Source organism: Ovis aries, chromosome 1 (assembly GCF_016772045.2).
Source record: "Ovis aries strain OAR_USU_Benz2616 breed Rambouillet chromosome 1, ARS-UI_Ramb_v3.0, whole genome shotgun sequence".
Classification (NCBI taxonomy): Eukaryota; Metazoa; Chordata; class Mammalia; order Artiodactyla; family Bovidae; genus Ovis; species Ovis aries.
This window is the reverse complement of record NC_056054.1, coordinates 1,332,334-1,350,459: the sequence shown is the minus strand read 5'-3', so window position 1 is coordinate 1,350,459 and position 18,126 is coordinate 1,332,334. Positions and strand designations below refer to the sequence as shown.

General features: G+C 53.2%; 1 protein-coding gene and 1 long non-coding RNA gene across 2 annotated transcripts; both read right to left on the bottom strand.

The window, feature by feature from the left end:
• Positions 1-2,992: 2,992 nt before the first annotated feature.
• LOC132657760 (uncharacterized) lies at positions 2,993-11,086 on the bottom strand. The gene is made up of 2 exons (XR_009596330.1): positions 6,107-11,086; positions 2,993-4,460 (listed from the first exon to the last, which is right to left on the bottom strand). It is a non-coding gene; the product is annotated as an uncharacterized LOC132657760 (long non-coding RNA).
• A 215-nt stretch (positions 11,087-11,301) lies between these two features.
• On the bottom strand, positions 11,302-15,827 carry COPS9 (COP9 signalosome subunit 9). The gene is made up of 3 exons (XM_027978770.2): positions 15,740-15,827; positions 13,840-13,912; positions 11,302-11,574 (listed from the first exon to the last, which is right to left on the bottom strand). The coding sequence occupies exons 1-3, from the start codon at positions 15,800-15,802 to the stop codon at positions 11,537-11,539; spliced, it is 174 nt and encodes a 57-aa protein (XP_027834571.1). The 5' UTR covers positions 15,803-15,827; the 3' UTR covers positions 11,302-11,536.
• Between the last annotated feature and the right edge of the window lie 2,299 nt (positions 15,828-18,126).

The window sequence follows — 18,126 nt, the reverse complement described above, 5'->3', positions numbered from 1 at the left end:
CGGAGGGTGGACAGAGAGACAGTGTCCTGAGGGCTGGATGGAGAATTCAGAGACAGTGAACCATGAGGAGCCCCTCAAACCTCTTCCATTTCTGAATGGAATGGGATGTCTTGAGGACTCTGATCCATGTATTCAGTCACATTGCTTGAAGGCATTTATGAAGCAGACATTCACTATGTGTGAGATGCAGAGATGGACAAGGATGCTCTGCACCCAGAACTCTTCATATTGCAAGAAGCAGCAGTGAGTCAAGTCACATAAAGACTGAACGAACAGGGCAGGAGGCGGGGGCGGGTCTCATCCCCTTTGTGTATCATGGTTCTCTGGGTCATTCCATGGGTTTTGGTAGGAAAGAAGTCAGATATTCGTGCATTGATCAAACATGGAAGAAAAGGTGTTTGCACGCAACATACCTCCATCTCCCAACCCCAGCTGGGATGCAGGACTTCACCATCACCTGTTGGCAGGACATGACCATCCACCGAGGGCCCTCTGCCTCCAGTTGGCCTTTTTCAGCCCACTTTCGGCACCACCACCAAAGAGATCTGTTTAAGATGATAATGGCCAAGGTGTTCCCCACGGTCAGTAGGGGTGAGTAGGAATAGGCTTGGCTTCAGTGGCTCAGGGCTGACGAGCTGGGCCTCTTGGGGAGGAGCCAGGTCAGTGGTCTGGTGAAAGTGGTGGTTCCACTTGGGGACAGAAGCTCCCCTGGGCTCCTGCTCCATCACACCAAGGGCACAGATGACACTGTCGTTAGGGATGATGACCCCGGCCACAGCACCACCCTCCAAGTCACGGGATGGAAGACAGGAAGCAGAAGCACAGGTACAATTTTGACATATCTTCAGAAAAAATACTCAAATCATATCCACTCAGGGAGTTCACCGCCACCCAGGTTGAGAATGAGAAATTCACCCGATTTTTATAAGATCTTCTCCCGTCATTTCACTTGTCAGCTCCCAGGGTTAACGTGAATCCTGCTTCTAACACACAGATTAGTTTCGCCTACTGTGAACATTCAGTGAATAGCATCGTAGAATCATCCAGTTTATCTTCTGTGCTTTTTTTTTTTTTTTTGGTTAACATATTTATGAGATTAACCCATGTGACTGCCCGTAATGGTAGTTCTAATTTTTCATTACTACATAAGATTCCACCATATGAAAATATCATAATTTATCCATTCTACCACTGATGGCCATTCGAGTTTATTCAGTTCAGTTCAGTTGCTCAGTCGTGTCTGACTCTGCAACCCCATGGACTGCAGCACGCCAGGCCTTCCTGTCCCTCACCAACTCCCGGAGTTCACTCAAACTCATGTCCATGGAGTTGGTGATGCCATCCAACCATCTTATCTTGTCGTTCCCTTCTCCTCCCACCTTCAATCTTTCCCAGCATCAGAGTCTTTTCAAATGAGCCAGTTCTTCACATCAAGTGGCCAAAGGATTGGAGTTTCAGCTTCAGCATCAGTCCTTCCAGTGAATATTCAGGACTGCTTTCCTTTAGGATGGATTGGTTGGATCTCCTTACTTCTACAAAATTTTTTGCATGTCTTTTGCTGTGAGTGAGTTACTGTTGGCATTCTTAGGAGCTGAATGCTCTTGCTTTTGATTAACTCTAAAGTTTTACCAAAATGGAAAAGCAATTTTCATCCCACAAATAGTGCAGGAGAGTCCCTGTTGCTGTGCACCATCATGGACAAGCCATTTGTTGTTGCTCAGCCATTAAGCCGTGTGCAGCTCTTTGAGGCCCCGGGGGCTGCAGCACACCTCCGTTCCCTGTCCTTCACTCTCTCCTGGAGTTTGCTCAGATTCATGCCCAGTGAGTCAGTGATGCTGTCTAACATGGACACGCTGTACTGTCCGTACAGTCCATGGACTTCTCCAGACCAGAGTACTGGAGTGGACAGCCGTTCCCTTCTCCAGATCTTCCCAACCCAGGGAATCAAACCCAGGGCTCCCTCTTTGCAGACAGTTTCTTTACCAGCTGAGCCCGCAGGGAAGACCCTTGTCTAATAGGGACAAGCCATACTGTCTGCTTCATCAGTTTTAGCCTTTCTGCTGGGTGTGTGGTCATATACCATTCCAGCTTTCACGTTTATTTTTTAAATAAACAATTTTGAACGTTTAAAAAAAAAAAACAGAAATAGACTCTCAGACATATGCAGGGGTTAATAGTCAGCCAGCTATTGCTCTGGCTAAGCCATGAGAAAATCACCATGGGAAAAGAATAAAAGCAAAATATAGCAATAAGCATAACCCAAATAAGAGTACATCAGGTTGATCAGTGGGGGTTGTCATGCCCTGCTAAGCTAAGGAAAAACACACAGTGTGGACCTTGGAAGGCCTGGTCAGCGCAAGTTCAGCACGCCGCTCGTGCACACACCGAGCTCTCCCAGGCTCATGCGGGTCTATGACCTCCAGCGAGGCAACAGCCCCTGCACAAGAAAATTACAAGGACAGTTTAGAGCAATCGATACAGTGGGAGACGTGACCAGGGACGCAGGCGGCCGACTTCACCACAACACAGCACCTCCTTTCTGTTGCCAAGGCACTAAATGACAGCGATGTGGCTCTAAAGAACAGGGTTCTGGACCCAAGAGGTCTTGGGTCCCCCGGTCCCATCTTTAAAACTTTAATTCTGTCTCTAGCTGCTTTTTCCCAAACTGTGTGTCAACCACTTTCGATCCCCACGTGCTGTGCTGGTCACAACAGACACAGAAAGGCTCATGGTTACCAGGGGGTAAGGGGTGAGGGACAAACTGGAAGACTGGGATTGATATCTATGCACTACTATATGTAACCAGCAAGGAGCTGCTGTGCGGCCCAGGGAACTACACTCCATACAGTGATCAGTGCAGGTAAAGGACGACACCAGAGTGGGTATATGTGCACGTGTAACGGAATCCTTTTGCTGTGCGCCCGAAAGGAACACAGCGCAGCTGAAACTTACACTGCAGACGGAAACCAACTATACGCCAACAAAACTTATAAAAGCAAATTCTAGGCATTTGTGGCCTAAATATATTTCATAGGTACTTATACCTAACAGGAGAGAAAAGAAACATATATTTTTGACAAAATTCAAAGTATAATAACAATTGAACACTGTTTTTTGTAATTACAAGTCTACCAATGAGAAAAGTTGCAATTCTTTTTAAGGAGGAAGTTTTCCCCTTCTCTAGTGGCTAATGAGCTGGACCCTATTTTCACATATTTAGCAGCAAACTGAATGCTCTTTTTGAGGAAGCATATATGTTTTGCCAGGTTTTTTTTCTTTTTCACAAAGATCATAGAAATTCTTATTTTGGTATGAGCCCTTCATTGGCTACATGGTCCCTGAATATCTTCTCTTACTTTGTGGTTTCCATATTTATACCTGTATTGGCCTTTAAAATTGTTTTTGATGAACAGAGGTTCTTAAATTTCATGACTATCAGGCACTTCTTCCATGGGTACTTCATCCTGCGGCATGTTTAAAGAAATACTGTCCGTGCGAGATCGGAAAGTATCTCTTTAATGTTTCCAGTAGAACCTTCTGTCTGCTCAGTCCTTCATGTTGGGACCGATAACTCCCACGCCATTGAATTGGGGGTTTATGTAGAATGGCTTTATTTCTCCACACGGTCACCCCACGGACCACGTTTTAGGTGCTCCTCCCCCGCTGCTGCATAGGGCCATCTTCACCGTAAACCAAGCGCCTCTGTATACGTGGGTCTGTTTCTAGGGCTTATTCTGCTACTGTTTATTCTCATGTTATTTTATATTGTCTTATTAAATATTTAAAAAGTAAAATATAAATCCCTCAGCACGTATGAATAAACGTAACAAATGACATACACTACCTTTAGAAATAAAATTTTGACCGTTACTGAAAGCCGTAAAAGGAGTCCTGAGTAAATGCCGAGATGCACCATGAGCTCGCTACACGGTGCCTGAGTGTCCTGACAGTATGGAAGCTGGCTTACCGCGGGGGGAAGGATGAGAGAGACAGAGGGGAGGGAGAGGCAAAAAGGCCAAAGGAGAAGCTACAGCCTTTACATAACTAAGCCGTCCTTGGGGAATCGCAGCATCACTTCTGCCGTGTTCTGCTCCTTAGAAGGAAGTGACAGAGTCCTCGAGGGAGAGACCCAAACAGCAGCATGAGACAGGAGGCAGAGGCCTCAGGCCGCCCTGGCAGCCACCAGCCCACACACAAATCATGGACTCGAAGGGAAACTAGAGATATCAAATGCTGCTCTTGTCATTTAGTCGCTAAGGCTAAGTTGTATCTGACTCTTTTGTGACCCCATAGACTGTGGCCCATCAGGCTCCTCTGTCCATAGGATCCTCCAGGCAAGAGTACCGGAGTGGGCTGCCACTCCTTTCTCCGGGGATCTTCCTGACCCAGGCATCAAATGCACACCTCTGGCGTCTCCTGCATTGCCAGGTGGCTTCTTTACTGCTGCGCCACTGTGGAAGCTAAGAAAAGCAGAAAAAAAGAAAAAGGACAAAAATTACTAATGTCAGAAATTAGAAAAAGAATGTAGCTGCAGACACCATGGACAACAGAAGGATAATAAAATCCACCTGGACCATTCTTCTAGATTCCACAAGCATGCTAATATACGCTTGTTTCTCTCTTTATGACTTGCTTTACTCTGTATACAGATTCTAGGTCCATCCACATCTCATAAATCACCCTATCTTGTTCCTTTTAGTGGCTGCATAATATTCCATTGTATATGTGTACCACATGGAGACAGTGAGAGACTTTATTTCCTTGGGCTCCAAAATCACGGCAGATGGTGACTGAAGCCATGACATTAAAAGACCTTTGATCCCTGGAAAAGCTATAAGCAACCTAGACAGCATATTCAAAAGGAGAGACATTACTTTGCCAACAAACGTCCATCTAGTCAAACCATGATTTTTCCAGTAGTCATGTATGGATGTGAGAGTTGGACCATAAAGAAAGCTAAGCATCAAAGAACTGATGCTTTTGAACTGCGGTGTTGTAGAAGACTCTTGAGAGTCCCTTGGACTGCATGGAGATCAAACCAGTCAATCCTAAAGGAAATCAGTCCTGAATATTCATTGGAAGGACTGATGCTGAAGCTCCAACCCTTTGGCCACCTGATGGAAAGAACTGACTCGTTGGAAAAGACCCTGATGCTGGGAAAGATTGAAGGCAGGAGGAGAAGGGGACGACAGAGGATGAGATGGTTGGATGGCATCACCAACTTGACGGACATGAGTTTAAAAGCAAGCTCCGGGAGTTGGTGATGGACAGGGAAGCCTGGTGTGCTGCAGTCCGTGGGGTCACAAAGAGTCGGACACGAATGAGTGACTGAACTCACTGACAACATCTTCTTTATCCATTCATCTGCAAGAACAGACACAGATGTGGAGAGTGGACATGTGGGTACCAGTCGGGGGAAGAGAGGGTGGGAGGAATCGGGAGATTAGCATTGACATACATGCCCTACTATGTCTGCAACAGAGGGCTAGTAGGAGCCCGCAGTAGAGCGCTGGGGGCCCCGCTCAGCGCTCTTGTGTTGACCTGGAGGAGTGGGATGGGGCAGGGAGGAAGGGAGGCCCAAGAGGGAGGAGACATGTGTATGCACAGGTGATCCACTTCACTACTACCAGGAACTAACACCGCATTGTAAAGCAACTGTATTCCAATAAAAAAAAGTTTAAAAAAATTTAAAAAAAGGATAATGAAAGAATACTAAAATTCTATGCCCAATAATTTGATAACTTAGATGAAATGGACTAATTTCTGGAAAGACACAATCTGTCAAAATTCACACAAGAAGAAACTGACCATCTTGTCATGGCTGCATCTTTTCAAGAAACTGAAGACAGTGAATTGCCTTGCAAAACAGACGCACCAAGCCCAGACGGGAAAACGGGCGGGTCCTGCCAGATGCTGGAGAAAGAGGCTACAGCAGTTCTCCACCACGTCTTTCAGAGGGCAGAAGCAGAGGGAGTGACTCCAAGCTCATTCTACCAGGCCGGTGTTCTAATACCGAAACCAGACGCAGACATCACCTATGAATGGGGGGCAAATTTCAGGGCCTAACACAGAGAGTCTTAAAAAAAGAAAACACAATAAGACCTACCTTGTAGAGTGGTTGTGGGATGAGTGATAAAATGAGGTAAAGATCTGAGCAGGGAGCCCCTACCCCGCAATCCACAGGGAAGAACAGCCAGTCCCGATCCATGCTCACAGCCTGCTCTGCAGGGCGGGCGTGTTGGCTGCACACTTTGGGACTATTCACCACGACACGTGAAGAACACAGTTCACACTGCGGCGAAGTCACCCGGGCGTGGAGGCGGGCCAGGGCAGGGCCAGGGGGCACTTGATCGATGGACGCGTGAGTTTCACTCTAGTCAGTGGGAAAGGACCGTTGCTCCGTCACCTCCCTGAGTGCCGAGCATCAGCTCAGATGCTCAGGGCCCAAGCGCACGTCTCTGTGTGCAAACCTTCCCATCTCTTGCCCACACTTAGTTAGGTTGTCTGGGTCTCACTGTTGGTTTCTAGGAGCTCTCCATACACTCTGAGTGAGCCCTTTGTTAGGACCTGCACTGCAGGGCTCCCCCATCTGCAGCGTGGCTGCCCCTCGATGCCATCTTGTGCTGAGAAGACATTTTTCACTTCGTCTTGCACGGGGTGTCTTTATATCCTTCATTTGTGTAGAGGAGAAACACGCAGGCAGGGGCATTAACCAGTTTCCTCCAGCTCCCATGTCTTAGAGGGCAGAACCAGGGCCCCTGTCTAATGTCTAAGGCAGGGACTCTCCACGGCTCTGGGGCGAAGCCCAGTCCACCCCACTTGGAGGGCCAGCCCGGGGAGGGCCTGTCGCCTCCATGATCCTCGGTGTATTGACTGGCAACTGAATACATGGCCCTCCTCCCTGGAGCATTCAGAGGACTTGGTGGAATGTAAGTGCTGTGCTCAAAGCCGACTTTCAATGAGAGGCATCCTTGGGGCATTGTTATGGTCATCAGCAAGATGCCAAGAAAACAATCCAGCAACTGCACCAAGTGTCCTTTCATGGCAGGTTGGCGGTTTTCCTGTCTCAGCAAGGACTCCAGCAGGCTCCTTCAACATTTACTTAACTGCTCTGGACACAGCTGGAGACAGAACTGAGCCCTCCAAGTGACAGGATAAACTAGGTCTCAGCAAAATAAATGCTAAAGTTGAGTCAAAGGAAATTAAAAAAAAAAAAAAACAAGCAAAACCAACAGCAGTGGCCAAGGGCTGCGGGCTGAGCCACCTCCTGGCCCCACACAGGCCCCTTCCTGCAGGAAGCCTCCACCTGCCTGCCGACCCCAGGTGCCCTTGAGGGTACAGAGTCAGCTCTGTGCTGTCAGGACGCAAGCCAGTTCGCAGTGGAGCAGAAAATACTGTGGGGCAGGGCAGACTCCCGCTGAACACACGCCCCAGCGCTGTGTCTCTCCAGGCTCCAGGCTCAGGGACCCAGCCGCTAAATCAGTCCCTCCTTTACAGCGAGTGGTCCTTGACGACGAAGGCCAGGCCTTCCTGCTCCGCCTCAGCTGCAGACCGGGAACCAGCCTGGGGCAGACCCTGCACACACCTGGGCCGCTCTCCCGCCCTCTCCTCAGGCCCCTTCTCCCACTCACCTCAAGGTCTGGGCTCCCCACCAAGAGCCTCCTCCAGAGAGGGAGGCCCCTGCCTGCCTGACCTCACACCTGCCCCCAAACCCCCCACCTGCCCCACACCTGTACACTGTGTTTTCACAGGCTCTTCATTTATCATCGTTCCCCTCGGGGCTGGGAGCGCCGTCTTTTCTGAAACATTCACACACACATGTATGATCATATATGTACACGCATGTCATCACAGCCTGTGGGCCAAGGTGGGTGCGGAGGAGGAGGTGTCCCCACACGTGTGCATTTGCTGTTGTTTAGTCACTAAGTCGTATCTGGTTCTTTTCTGACCCCATGGACCATTGCCCCCCAGGCTCCCCTGTCCATGGCATTTCCCAGGCAAGAACACTGGAGTGGGTTGCCATTTCCTTCTCCAGGGGATCTTCCAAACCCATGTCTCTTGAATTGGCAGGTGGATTCTTTACCACTGAGCCATCAGGGAAGCCCCCTGCACACGTGCATGGAAGTGTTATTTGCTCAGTCACGTCTCTTTGTGACACCATGGACTGTAGCCTCTGTTCATGGGATTCTCCAGGCAAGAACACTGTGAGTGCGTAGCCGTTCCCTTCTCCAGGGATCTTCCCAACCCTGGGATCGAACCCTGGTCTCCTGCACTACAGGCAGATTCTTTACCGTCTGAGCCACAGGGACGCCCTGCACACATGCATCAGCTCAGTCCAGTCGCTCAGTCGTGTCCGACTCTGCGACCCCATGAATCACACCATCACCAACTCCCAGAGTTCACTCAGACTCACGTCCATCAAGTTGGTGACGCCTTCAAGCCAACTCATCCTCTGTCGTCCCCTTCTCCTCCTGCCCTCAATCCCTCCCAGCATCAGAATCTTTTCCAACGAGTCAGCTCTTCGCATCAGGTGGCCAAAGTATTGGAGTTTCAGCTTCAACATCAGTCCTTCCAATGAACACCCAGGACTGATCTTTAGGATGGACTGGTTCGATCTCGTTGCAGTCCAAGGGACTCTCAAGAGTCTTCTCCAACACCACAGTTCAAGAGCATCAATTCTTTGGCGCTCAGCTTTCTTCACAGTCTAACTCTCACATCCATACATGACCACTGGAAAAACCAAAGCCTTGACTAGACGGACGTTTGTTGGCAAAGTAATGTCTCTGCTTTTTAATATGCTGTCTAGGTTGGTCGTAACTTTCCTGCCAAGGAGTAAGCATCTCTTAATTTCCTGCCTGCAGTCACCATCTGCAGTGACTTTGGAGCCCAAAAAATTAGTCTGTATGTCAGATGAACAGGTATAAAGTGCTAGTAACAGCCCCTCTCCTGCCTCTCAGCTTCCCCGCCCACAGGGGCCTGTGTAACCCCCCCAGGCCCAAGGCCACTCTGCAGGGGACGCGGGGCTCCCCGAGGTGTGCCTGCCCCACCACTTCCTCACCCATGATCACTCATTCTGTTTCCATATTGTTTCCCCGAGGAAAAATGCGAGAGCCAACATCGTGTCTGGGCTCTGCCGGGCCTCCAGTCTTCATCACCATCGCTGCGTCTCTTCCACAGAGACCACGATTCCCCCTAGTCCCACCCCGCCCCCGCCGGCATGGCATCCCTCATCACTCAGGGCCTCTGCCCTCCAGCGAGGAAAGTGGCGTCCTGCTGCCTCAATGGGCGTTTCGCCAACTGCCTGTGACCCGGAGCCCCTCTGAGGGCTGCCTGGCAGTCTGAGTCGGTTCTGTAAGCTGGTGTCTCGGTGCCCACCAGCCTCCAGTGCACGCCTCCTTCGCGCCAGTCTGTAAGAGTTCTCTGCATCAGCAAACGTTAACAGTCCAGCCCTTTGGGACCAGGCTTCCTGTCTTCCTTCCTAATCTGCTGAGTGTCTCCTGGCTTTGTTTTTGGTCTCGGTGAGACAATGCAGCCCTTGACCAACGGCTGGCACCCTGCAGCCCCCCAAATGCCGGGTGACCTGGGCAAGTGTGTGACAAGAAGACAGCATTTCCACAGGACAGGGACTCCAAGGGGAGGAGCCTTGGCCTCTGGCCTCTCGAGGGACAAAGGGGCTCTTCATTTCAGCACCTTTTTCTCATCTTGACATCAAGTAGAACTCACAGCACTCAATTTTCTAGTCAGTAATGCTGCTTCCTCACAGTGTCACTTGCTTTGGAAGCGTCCCTAACTCAGCTGCTCACGTGTGTGGAGGCCAGACTCCTCTCCCGGCGGTCTCCTAAGCCCTGATAAAGCACGTAAGCCTCTCTCCACTCAAGTGGCCAGGGCAGAGGCTGAGGGACAAATATTTTCCCTCTGCCCAGGAAGACTGAGAACTGTAAGGGCAGGGAGAGCAGATGGTTCCTCCAAAGGCCTCCACTAGTCTCCAGAGCTCAGAGCATCAGAACAGCTCTTCCTGCAACTTCCTCCCCAAACCCAAATTCCCCAGAGCTCAACCCCAATAACCACGCGCTTGTTCACGTGGTTTCGACAGGCTCCCTGCATTAGGAGCTCTCACTTCCAAGAACCTGCAATTCAACAAGGATCCAGACACTCCACTTTAGCAGACAACTCTCTACAAGTACAATCCCGCCACGGCCACGAGCGGGGGTCCTCCTCCCAGCACCTCCCCTCGTCCGCAAGGGCCTTCCCAATCCGGAGGTCTGAACATGCACGGCCCTCACAGCTCACAGTCCAAAACGCGGCCACTGCTGATGGCCGAATGCCCCGTCCTTCCCCACAGAGCCTTCTGGGCCTGCAAGGACCCCACTGAGGAAACCGGACTGCCTGGTACATGACCTCAAGAACAGGCCCTGAGACACTTCTCCCTGGAGTCAGGCTGTGCGGCTCCTGCTGGAGGCCCTGCCGTTGAGTCTGATGTGGAAGCAGCCTGGGGTCCCAGGGCAGGGCCTCCCGCGATGGGACCCCCAGACCCTCCTAACCTGGCATTTCCCGGGATGCTGCCCTCGTGTCGGCCCCTTGAGCTGCCCTGGACAATTGGTCCTCCCTGCCGGGGGCCAAGTTCCACCAGGAGGGGCATGCGAAGAGCAGAAGCCCACTTGGCACTCACGAGATGACGGTTCTCAGTAAACACAGCTCTTTCACAGCCAGGCCGTCAGGCTGCTCCATGTGGCGGTTCTCACAGCGAGAGGGGACAGCCTGACTCGTCCACTAAGCAACTCTGCTCTGCTCGGAGCTGTGGGAACCACCAAGTCCTGTGCCCTGGGTCGTTCCTGATCGAAGACACATTCCTCGAGACTGATGTGAGATCCGAGTGTTCACAGCCAGTATCAGCTGCTGAGCTGGACCAGTAAGAAACTGCCCCCAGAGACGCTAGGCTCTCCTCTGAAATGGACCGAGGCACACATTTCCCAGGTGGGAGGCGTCTCCTTCAGTTATCACCAAGCTGCCTGTTTCCTCAAGCCTCGGGTCTGGGGGCAGCAGCTGCTCTGATGTCAGAGCCAAACACGAGGCCCAGCAGGGGAGCCCATGGGCCAGGAGCAGGGTCTCACAGGGTCTCACACAAGCGCCACCTCAGCAACTGTGGGCTGTCAGAGTCACTCCAGGTCCCAACGCAAAAAGCGCGTGTGTGTTTCTATGAGGAGACCTGCTTCTCTCAGCACGGAACACACACGGGGGCATACACACGCACATGTCCAGGGACTGCCACGCTCACTCAAAATGCAAGAGTCAAAGTCACCCTGCAAGAAATAACAGCACTTTATTTTAACTGAAGTTAAGGACAAAAGCTGGCCACATTCAAGAGTTTAACAGGCCTCCTCCAGACGGCTAAAAGCTTCTTCTCTTTCTTGGCTAATCATCTCCTAAATTTTAGCGATTCCCACAAGCTCTCTGGAACCACCTGAAAGTGTCCTTTAAGGAGCCCCACCACACCACCACGTGGCGAAGCTCGGCCAGACGCGCCGCTGGACACACCTCACTGGATATCATCGTCGTCAAAGAGATCCTCAAAATCTACAAAATGAACAAAACCACAAGTTGATGGTCACACAAGGTCAATAACGGAGGACAAAACATGAAGGGGTCATGCGGTCGTTCAAAACCAGAGAGAAAACACAGGGCAATCTGATCAACGAGCTCCCCGTGACGGGCTCCCAACTTCACCCAACCAGGGCCGACGCAGCCCAAGAGGACAGCGGTCCAGCAGGCACCTTTAGTCTCGTTTCCGTTTAAACAACCTCGAGAAAACACGCAGTGTGCTGTGGACCCTGTGGGCGACCCTCACAGCCAAGACCGTGAGGGCAGCGCCCGCACCTGTGAGCACAGCCGGGCTCCACTCGTGCGGATGCTGCGTGGAGGTGAAGGGGTGGCTGACGGAAGCCCCCCAGAGGCTCGCAGCCTGAGAGTGGAAACGCGGGGAGGGGTGGGAGGAAGGTGGTGGAGGGACGAGCGCTGTGAGAACTTGGGAGCCCGTGACACTCCCCTTAAAAGAGTCGGACCCATACTTAGCTTCCAAATCACAGTCCGCCCCCGTCCCCACCAGAAGAAACGCCCCAAAATCAGGGTGCACCGCATCTGCAAGGGGGAAAACCTAGTTCAGGGCTATTTTGTCCTTCTGTGTACGTCTGTGTAAATTTTCTAAACTTCCACCACGGGTGTTACTTCCACAATGAGGGAAAAACACACTACAATCCCACTCACGTGTAGCGTGCACTGAGGATGTGCAGAGTAAACGAACCAGAAAGAGGGCCACCAGTCCCCACCCGGCTGCTTTCCAGGGACGGTGGCACCAGGCACCCCCAGCCCTTGCAGGTGCCGCCTCCTGAGACCCAGCCTGGAGGCGCCCTGGAGGCACTGTGCCCACCCATCAGGCTCCCTTGGCTGAGCTGTCCCGGCCCGGCCCCTCTCGAAGGCGCTCCTGTTTTGTAAAACGTGAGTGAGGACAGCGGGCCCGGTTCAGGGCTACAACTCACTGCCTCAGGGACAAGAGACCATCAAAACCGTCTGTTCAGTGAGTGAAAAGGGCTCAGGACAAGCCCCTCCACAGGCCACTGGGCTTCCTGGCAGGGAAGCGCCTCCCACAGGCCAGGACCGTCACAACCTGCCAGGCGGCATGCCCAAGCCTAAGCCCGAGCTCCTCCCCTTTTCTGCCAGGATCGGCCTTTGGGGGAGAAAGGCCCTCATCTGCTCCTGTGCTCATCAGGCAGGGCAGCCTGGGTCCCTCCCTCAGAAGCTTCTGTCAGAACTAAAGGGCTGCTGTCGAAAATCCATGAACATGAACCCTAGATACAGCCAACTGCCTCTAAGCCCACAGGCTGGCAGAGGAGGAGTGGGGTTGGGTCATACCAGGTTGGCGAGCACACACTCCTGCCCGGGTGAGGCTCACGGGCGGCTCCGGAGAACGCTGTGACCTCTGCACCCCGTGCCCCCACACCTGCTCCCCTAAAGAACTGAAACGCTACTCAGTTCCAGGGGCCCGACTGTCACCTCCTGTCCTCATGAAGCAGGCTGGCTTTTCTGTTCAGCCAACGAAGCCTGAACAGAACAGAGAATATGGGCTTGGGCGTGAGAGGGGCCTGGGACCAGCCAAAACCAACATGGCAAGACCACGGCCTGGCTGACACTGGCCAGCGACCGGAGCTCTGTGTAGCCACAGGCGGCCTGCATGAAAGAAGGATGACGAGAGACGAAGCACCACTGAACTCCCTGAGAGAGCGGCCTTGTGTTTCTACTTACGATTTAACCCTCGGTAAGGATTAATAAATCTGTAGGAACAACACCCTAAGAAATCAGAAGGAAACAAGAGACATGCCCCCTCAAACGCGGATGAAGACTTCCTATAAGGTTCGTTTTTCACTGTTATTTCATAAAATTCCACCCATGCTCCTCAACTAACACTGGACTCAAACACGAACAGCTGCTGGTCTCAGAGAATAGGCACGGGGGGGAGCAGGAGGGCGGCTGCCGCTCCGCACAGGCACCGCGGAAGAGCACCCGGGTGAACGGAGGAGCCCACAGCACAGCCGTCAAGAGCGCAGAGAGAGCCCAGCGGGCGGACGCTGCCAGTCTCGGGCTCAGACTCCACACCTGGCACAGGAGACGGGAGCGCCTCTCCCTCCTGAAAAACGGGGGAGCCTATTTCCCACAGCTGCACCGCGGTCTAAGAACGAGAGAGGACCTGGCCACAACCCACGTCACTCATCTCGCGAAGCTGCTCCACCCCATAACCTGCAGAAGAAACAAAGGCTGAAACTGGCAAGCCAACCCCGGCGTCCTCACCGTTAAAAAAGTCTGCGTGGACTGCCTTTTCATTGGCTGCCAAGTCCATCAGGAGCCCGGTGCTGCCTCCTGCCTGGTTGGAGGAAGGAAAGGTTATGTCAGCGGGGTTCTCAGAGAGGATGAAGGATAAGTGCCTTGCGGGCTCCACACCACTGCTGGGCAGAGTGTCCAGGTCAGGACCAGATTCAGGCCAGGGAAGGAAGTGGCTGAAGCAGGGGTGACGCAGGCAGCATTTGGAGGAATGACGGGAAGGTCCCCTCAGGTCTTGGGTTCCTAGGCTCCTCCGTGCCTTTTACAGAGAATCCTGCCTAGAGGGCAGCTCTCCTGCACACACCGCGGGAGGGGACTCCTATCCCCACTGGCCTGGCCACCGAGGCCCCCACTGAGCCAACTGATCCCTCTGCTCTCGATGCCCCCTGCTTCTTTGGAGAATTAAGCCGTTTCCCCTGAGAAACTGACCTGCTCACCTGGGGCTCTTCTGGTGTAGGTGTCATCACTGGCCACCCCTCAACACGGGCAGTAAAACAACGTCAGGACCAAAGCTGGGCGGCGTCATGAAGACTCTGAGTCTCTCAGGTCACATGGGGACACTAGAGCAGAGGCCTCTGGGGGCGGCACCCTGGCCAGCCGGCCCCAGGCCCCTCTGCACCCCAACTCCCAGCAGCCCCCAGGCTGTCTGTCCACCTCTTCCGGCTCAGACAGCTGAGCACCTCCTGAGTTCCCCATAGAGCTGCCGGTGGCTGCTCTCAGCAGCCAGGGTTCTCAGAGGCCTCCTCTCTCTTCAGTTAGCTAGCGCCCCGCACCCCTCACCCCACTGGAAGCCCTGCAGTGACACTGGTGTGGACTTGGTCCCTGGAGGCCTGGCCTTCATTCAGACCATTCTCGGTTCACACCACCCCACCCTACCCTCTCTGCCCATCTACGGAGCCCACCACCCCCCCCCCACAGTAGAACCTTCCAGGGACCCCACACCTGCCTAAGGCGGCGCCTGGAGTGAGGGCTGAGAATCAGGGTTAGCGGAGGGGCGACAGCCTCCTGCAGTGGGGTATGGAGAGCCCACCCATCCCAGGACAGCGGGAAGCAACTCAAGATCCGCTGCCCTCCGCCCGCGCCCCCACCTCCCGGCTCCATCCCCCGCGCGCGCTCTCAGGCACCTAAAGGTCGGGCCCGCACGTTAAACCGTATGACCGTGCCTTCCCTTAGACGCCCTCCCCCGTCCCCATCCCACCCAGCACGGCCTCCGGCACCTGGCTGCAGTCAGCTGCACTCCTAAGGCTTTGCCGGGCCACCCCTAAGCCCCGGGGGGGCTTCTAACAACCTGCACCGCCAACCTCCCCATACACTGGGGGCTGGGAATGGCTCTCTCCGTAGCTGTAGCTATCTCCTGGGGCTGTCCCCCCGCCCCGGGCTGTAAGAAAGAGAAACGGAGGCCGTGCCCCTGGGGGGCTGGCCTGACACTTGGAGACCGCGGAGCACCAGCACCACAGGAGCCTCCTGTAACCCCCAGGAGCGGGGCAGGCAGAAACGCCGGGCCGGGCACGGCGCTGCGCACGGCCCCCACGGGCGGCCCGCTCCCCGCTCGCCGGCGGGCGCCCGCTCCCCTCCCGAGCCCCGCCGTCGGCCGGGCCCGCGCCTCCCCGCCTCCCGGACGGGCGCTCGCCCCCGCCGCCCGGCAGCACGCCCTCCAGAGCGGGGCCCACATCCGGGGTGCCCTCCAGGCGGCGCGCACCGACGCTCACCTCGGCCCCGGCCGCCGCCCACAGGCTTCCCAGGGGCCCGGCGCTAAGGCAGGCACCGCGGGGAGGGCGAGCGCGGCGCCCTGCAGGCCGCTGCCTTCTCTGGGCCCGGCCCCGAAGCGCGCCGGAGAGCTGGCGCCCCGGCCCGGCGCGGCCCGCCTCACCTCGTCCAGGTCCACATACGGCCCCGCGCCCTCGGGAAACATCTCGTCCACCGCCGGCTTCATCTCCTCACGCAGTCCCGGCGTCCCCGGCTCACTTCCGGCCCGCTGACCGCCTCTTCCGGTGCGTGCCCCATCGTGGCAAGTCTAGACGCTGGAGGGCGGCCGACTCTATGGTTTCCCCCCCCCCCCCCCCTCCCTCGCCCCATCACCACCAGCACCATTTGGCGAGTCTAGACTCCAGAGGACCTTCAACTCTATGGTCCCCTCCTACATTCGTCCTGATTAGGGCCGGTCGGGGGAGGACAGTCCTGGTCTGGCCTGGGGTGGACAGGGTCTTGGCTGCCTGTTAGCACGTAAGAGAAGCTGCTTGATGACTTCACGGTGGCCCCGCCACCACAGACAGTTTGGCCCTAATGGGCTGGCACAGATAGGTGCCCAAGAAATTACCCATTAAAGAATGCGAGTGGTGAGCAGAGTGAAGGGCAACCAGAGAATGGAGAAAATATTTGCAAACTGTGTATCTGATAAAACGTTACTATCCAGAATGTACAGACCTCCTAAAATGCAACAACAAAAAACAAAGTGGCTCGTTAAAAAATCAGCAAAGGTCTCAAATAAACATTTCTCCAAAGCAGGTTTACAAATGACCAATAAACCCTTGAAAAGATGCTCGGCATCACTGTTCCTCAGCAAAAGGCAAACCAAATAAGAGATACCGCCTCACACCCATCGAGATGGCTATCAGCACCCCAGAAAATAACAAGTGTTGGGGGAATGTGGGGAAATGGGAACACTTGTGCACTGCTGGTTGGTAAAACGGTGCAGCTGTTCTTGAAAACAGTATGGAGGTTCCTCAAAGATTAAACGGATTTGCCAAGCATTAGCCCACCAGGCTCTGCAGTCAGTCCATGGGATTCTCCAGGCAAAAATTCTGGGTAGGTTGCCATGCCCTCCTCCAGGGGATCTTCCCAACCTGGGGATCGAACCCGAATGTCTTACGTCTCCGGTGTTGGCAGGCGGGTTCTTGACCACTAGCACCACCTGGGAAGCCAGATTTGCCATATGGTCCAGCAATTCCACTTCCGGGCATACATCCGGAAGAACTGAAGGCAGGGTCTCGAAGAGATAGTATTTGCACATCCGTGTTCACAGCAACATTCATCACGACGGCTAAAATGCGGTTCTTCACAATGACTAAAACGTGCAAGCAACTCAAATAGGTATGAATCAACATTTGAATGTGCATCCATGCAACGCACTATTATTCTGCCTTTAAAAGGAAGGAAATTCTGACTGCTTCTGCAACGCGGAAGAACCTTGAGGACACCATGCTCAGTGAAATCACCAAGAATCAAATATATGATTCCACTTATATAAGGTTTGTAGAGTAATCAAATTAATAGAGACAGAAAATAAGACAGGGCAGATCAGGAAGCAACATTTAGAATTGGACATGGAACAACAGACTGGTTCCAAATAGGAAAAGGAGTACATCAAGGCTGTATATTGTCACCCTGCTTATTTAACTTCTATGCAGAGTACATCATGAGAAACGCTGGACTGGAAGAAACACAAGCTGGAATCAAGATTGTCGGGAGAAATATCAATAACCTCAGATATGTAGATGACACCACCCTTATGGCAGAAAGTGAAGAGGAGCTAAAAAGCCTGTTGATGAAAGTGAAAGAGGAGAGCAAAAAAGTTGGCTTAAAGCTCAACATTCGGAAAACAAAAATCATGGCATCTGGTCCCATCACTTCATGGGAAATAGGTGGGAAACAGTGGAAACAGTGTCAGACTTTTTTTTGGGGGGGTGGGGGGGCTCCAAAATCACTGCAGATGGTGATTGCAGCCATGAAATTAAAAGATGCTTACTCCTTGGAAGGAAAGTTATGACCAACCTAGATATTATATTCAAAAGCAGAGACATTACTTTGCCGGCTAAGGTCCGTCTAGTCAAGGCTATGGTTTTTCCTGTGGTCATGTATGGATGTGAGAGTTGGACTGTGAAGAAGGCTGAGCGCCAAAGAATTGATGCGTTTGAACTGTGGTGTTGGAGAAGACTCTTGAGACTCCCTTGAACTGCAAGGAGATCCAACCAGTCCATTCTGAAGGAGATCAACCCTGGGATTTCTTTGGAAGGAATGATGCTAAAGCTGAAACTCCAGTACTTTGGCCACCTCATGGGAAGAGTTGACTCATTGGAAAAGACCTTGATGCTGGGAGGGATTGGGGGCAGGAGGAGAAGGGGACGACCGAGGATGAGATGGCTGGATGGCATCACTGACTTGATGGACGTGAGTCTGGGTGAACTCCGGGAGTTGGTGATGGACAGGGAGGCCTGGCATGCTGTGATTCATGGGGTCGCAAAGAGTCGGACACGACTG

Excerpts from the sequence above, each read along its gene's own strand:
- COPS9 (XM_027978770.2), bottom strand. The coding sequence starts at position 15,802 with ATGAAGCCGGCGGTGGACGAGATGTTTCCCGAGGGCGCGGGGCCGTAT. Across the intron at positions 13,913-15,739 it reads CGTATGTGGACCTGGACGAG|GCAGGAGGCAGCACCGGGCT; the intron begins GTGAGGCGGGCC and ends TCCTCCAACCAG. Across the intron at positions 11,575-13,839 it reads CCACGCAGACTTTTTTAACG|ATTTTGAGGATCTCTTTGAC; the intron begins GTGAGGACGCCG and ends TTCATTTTGTAG.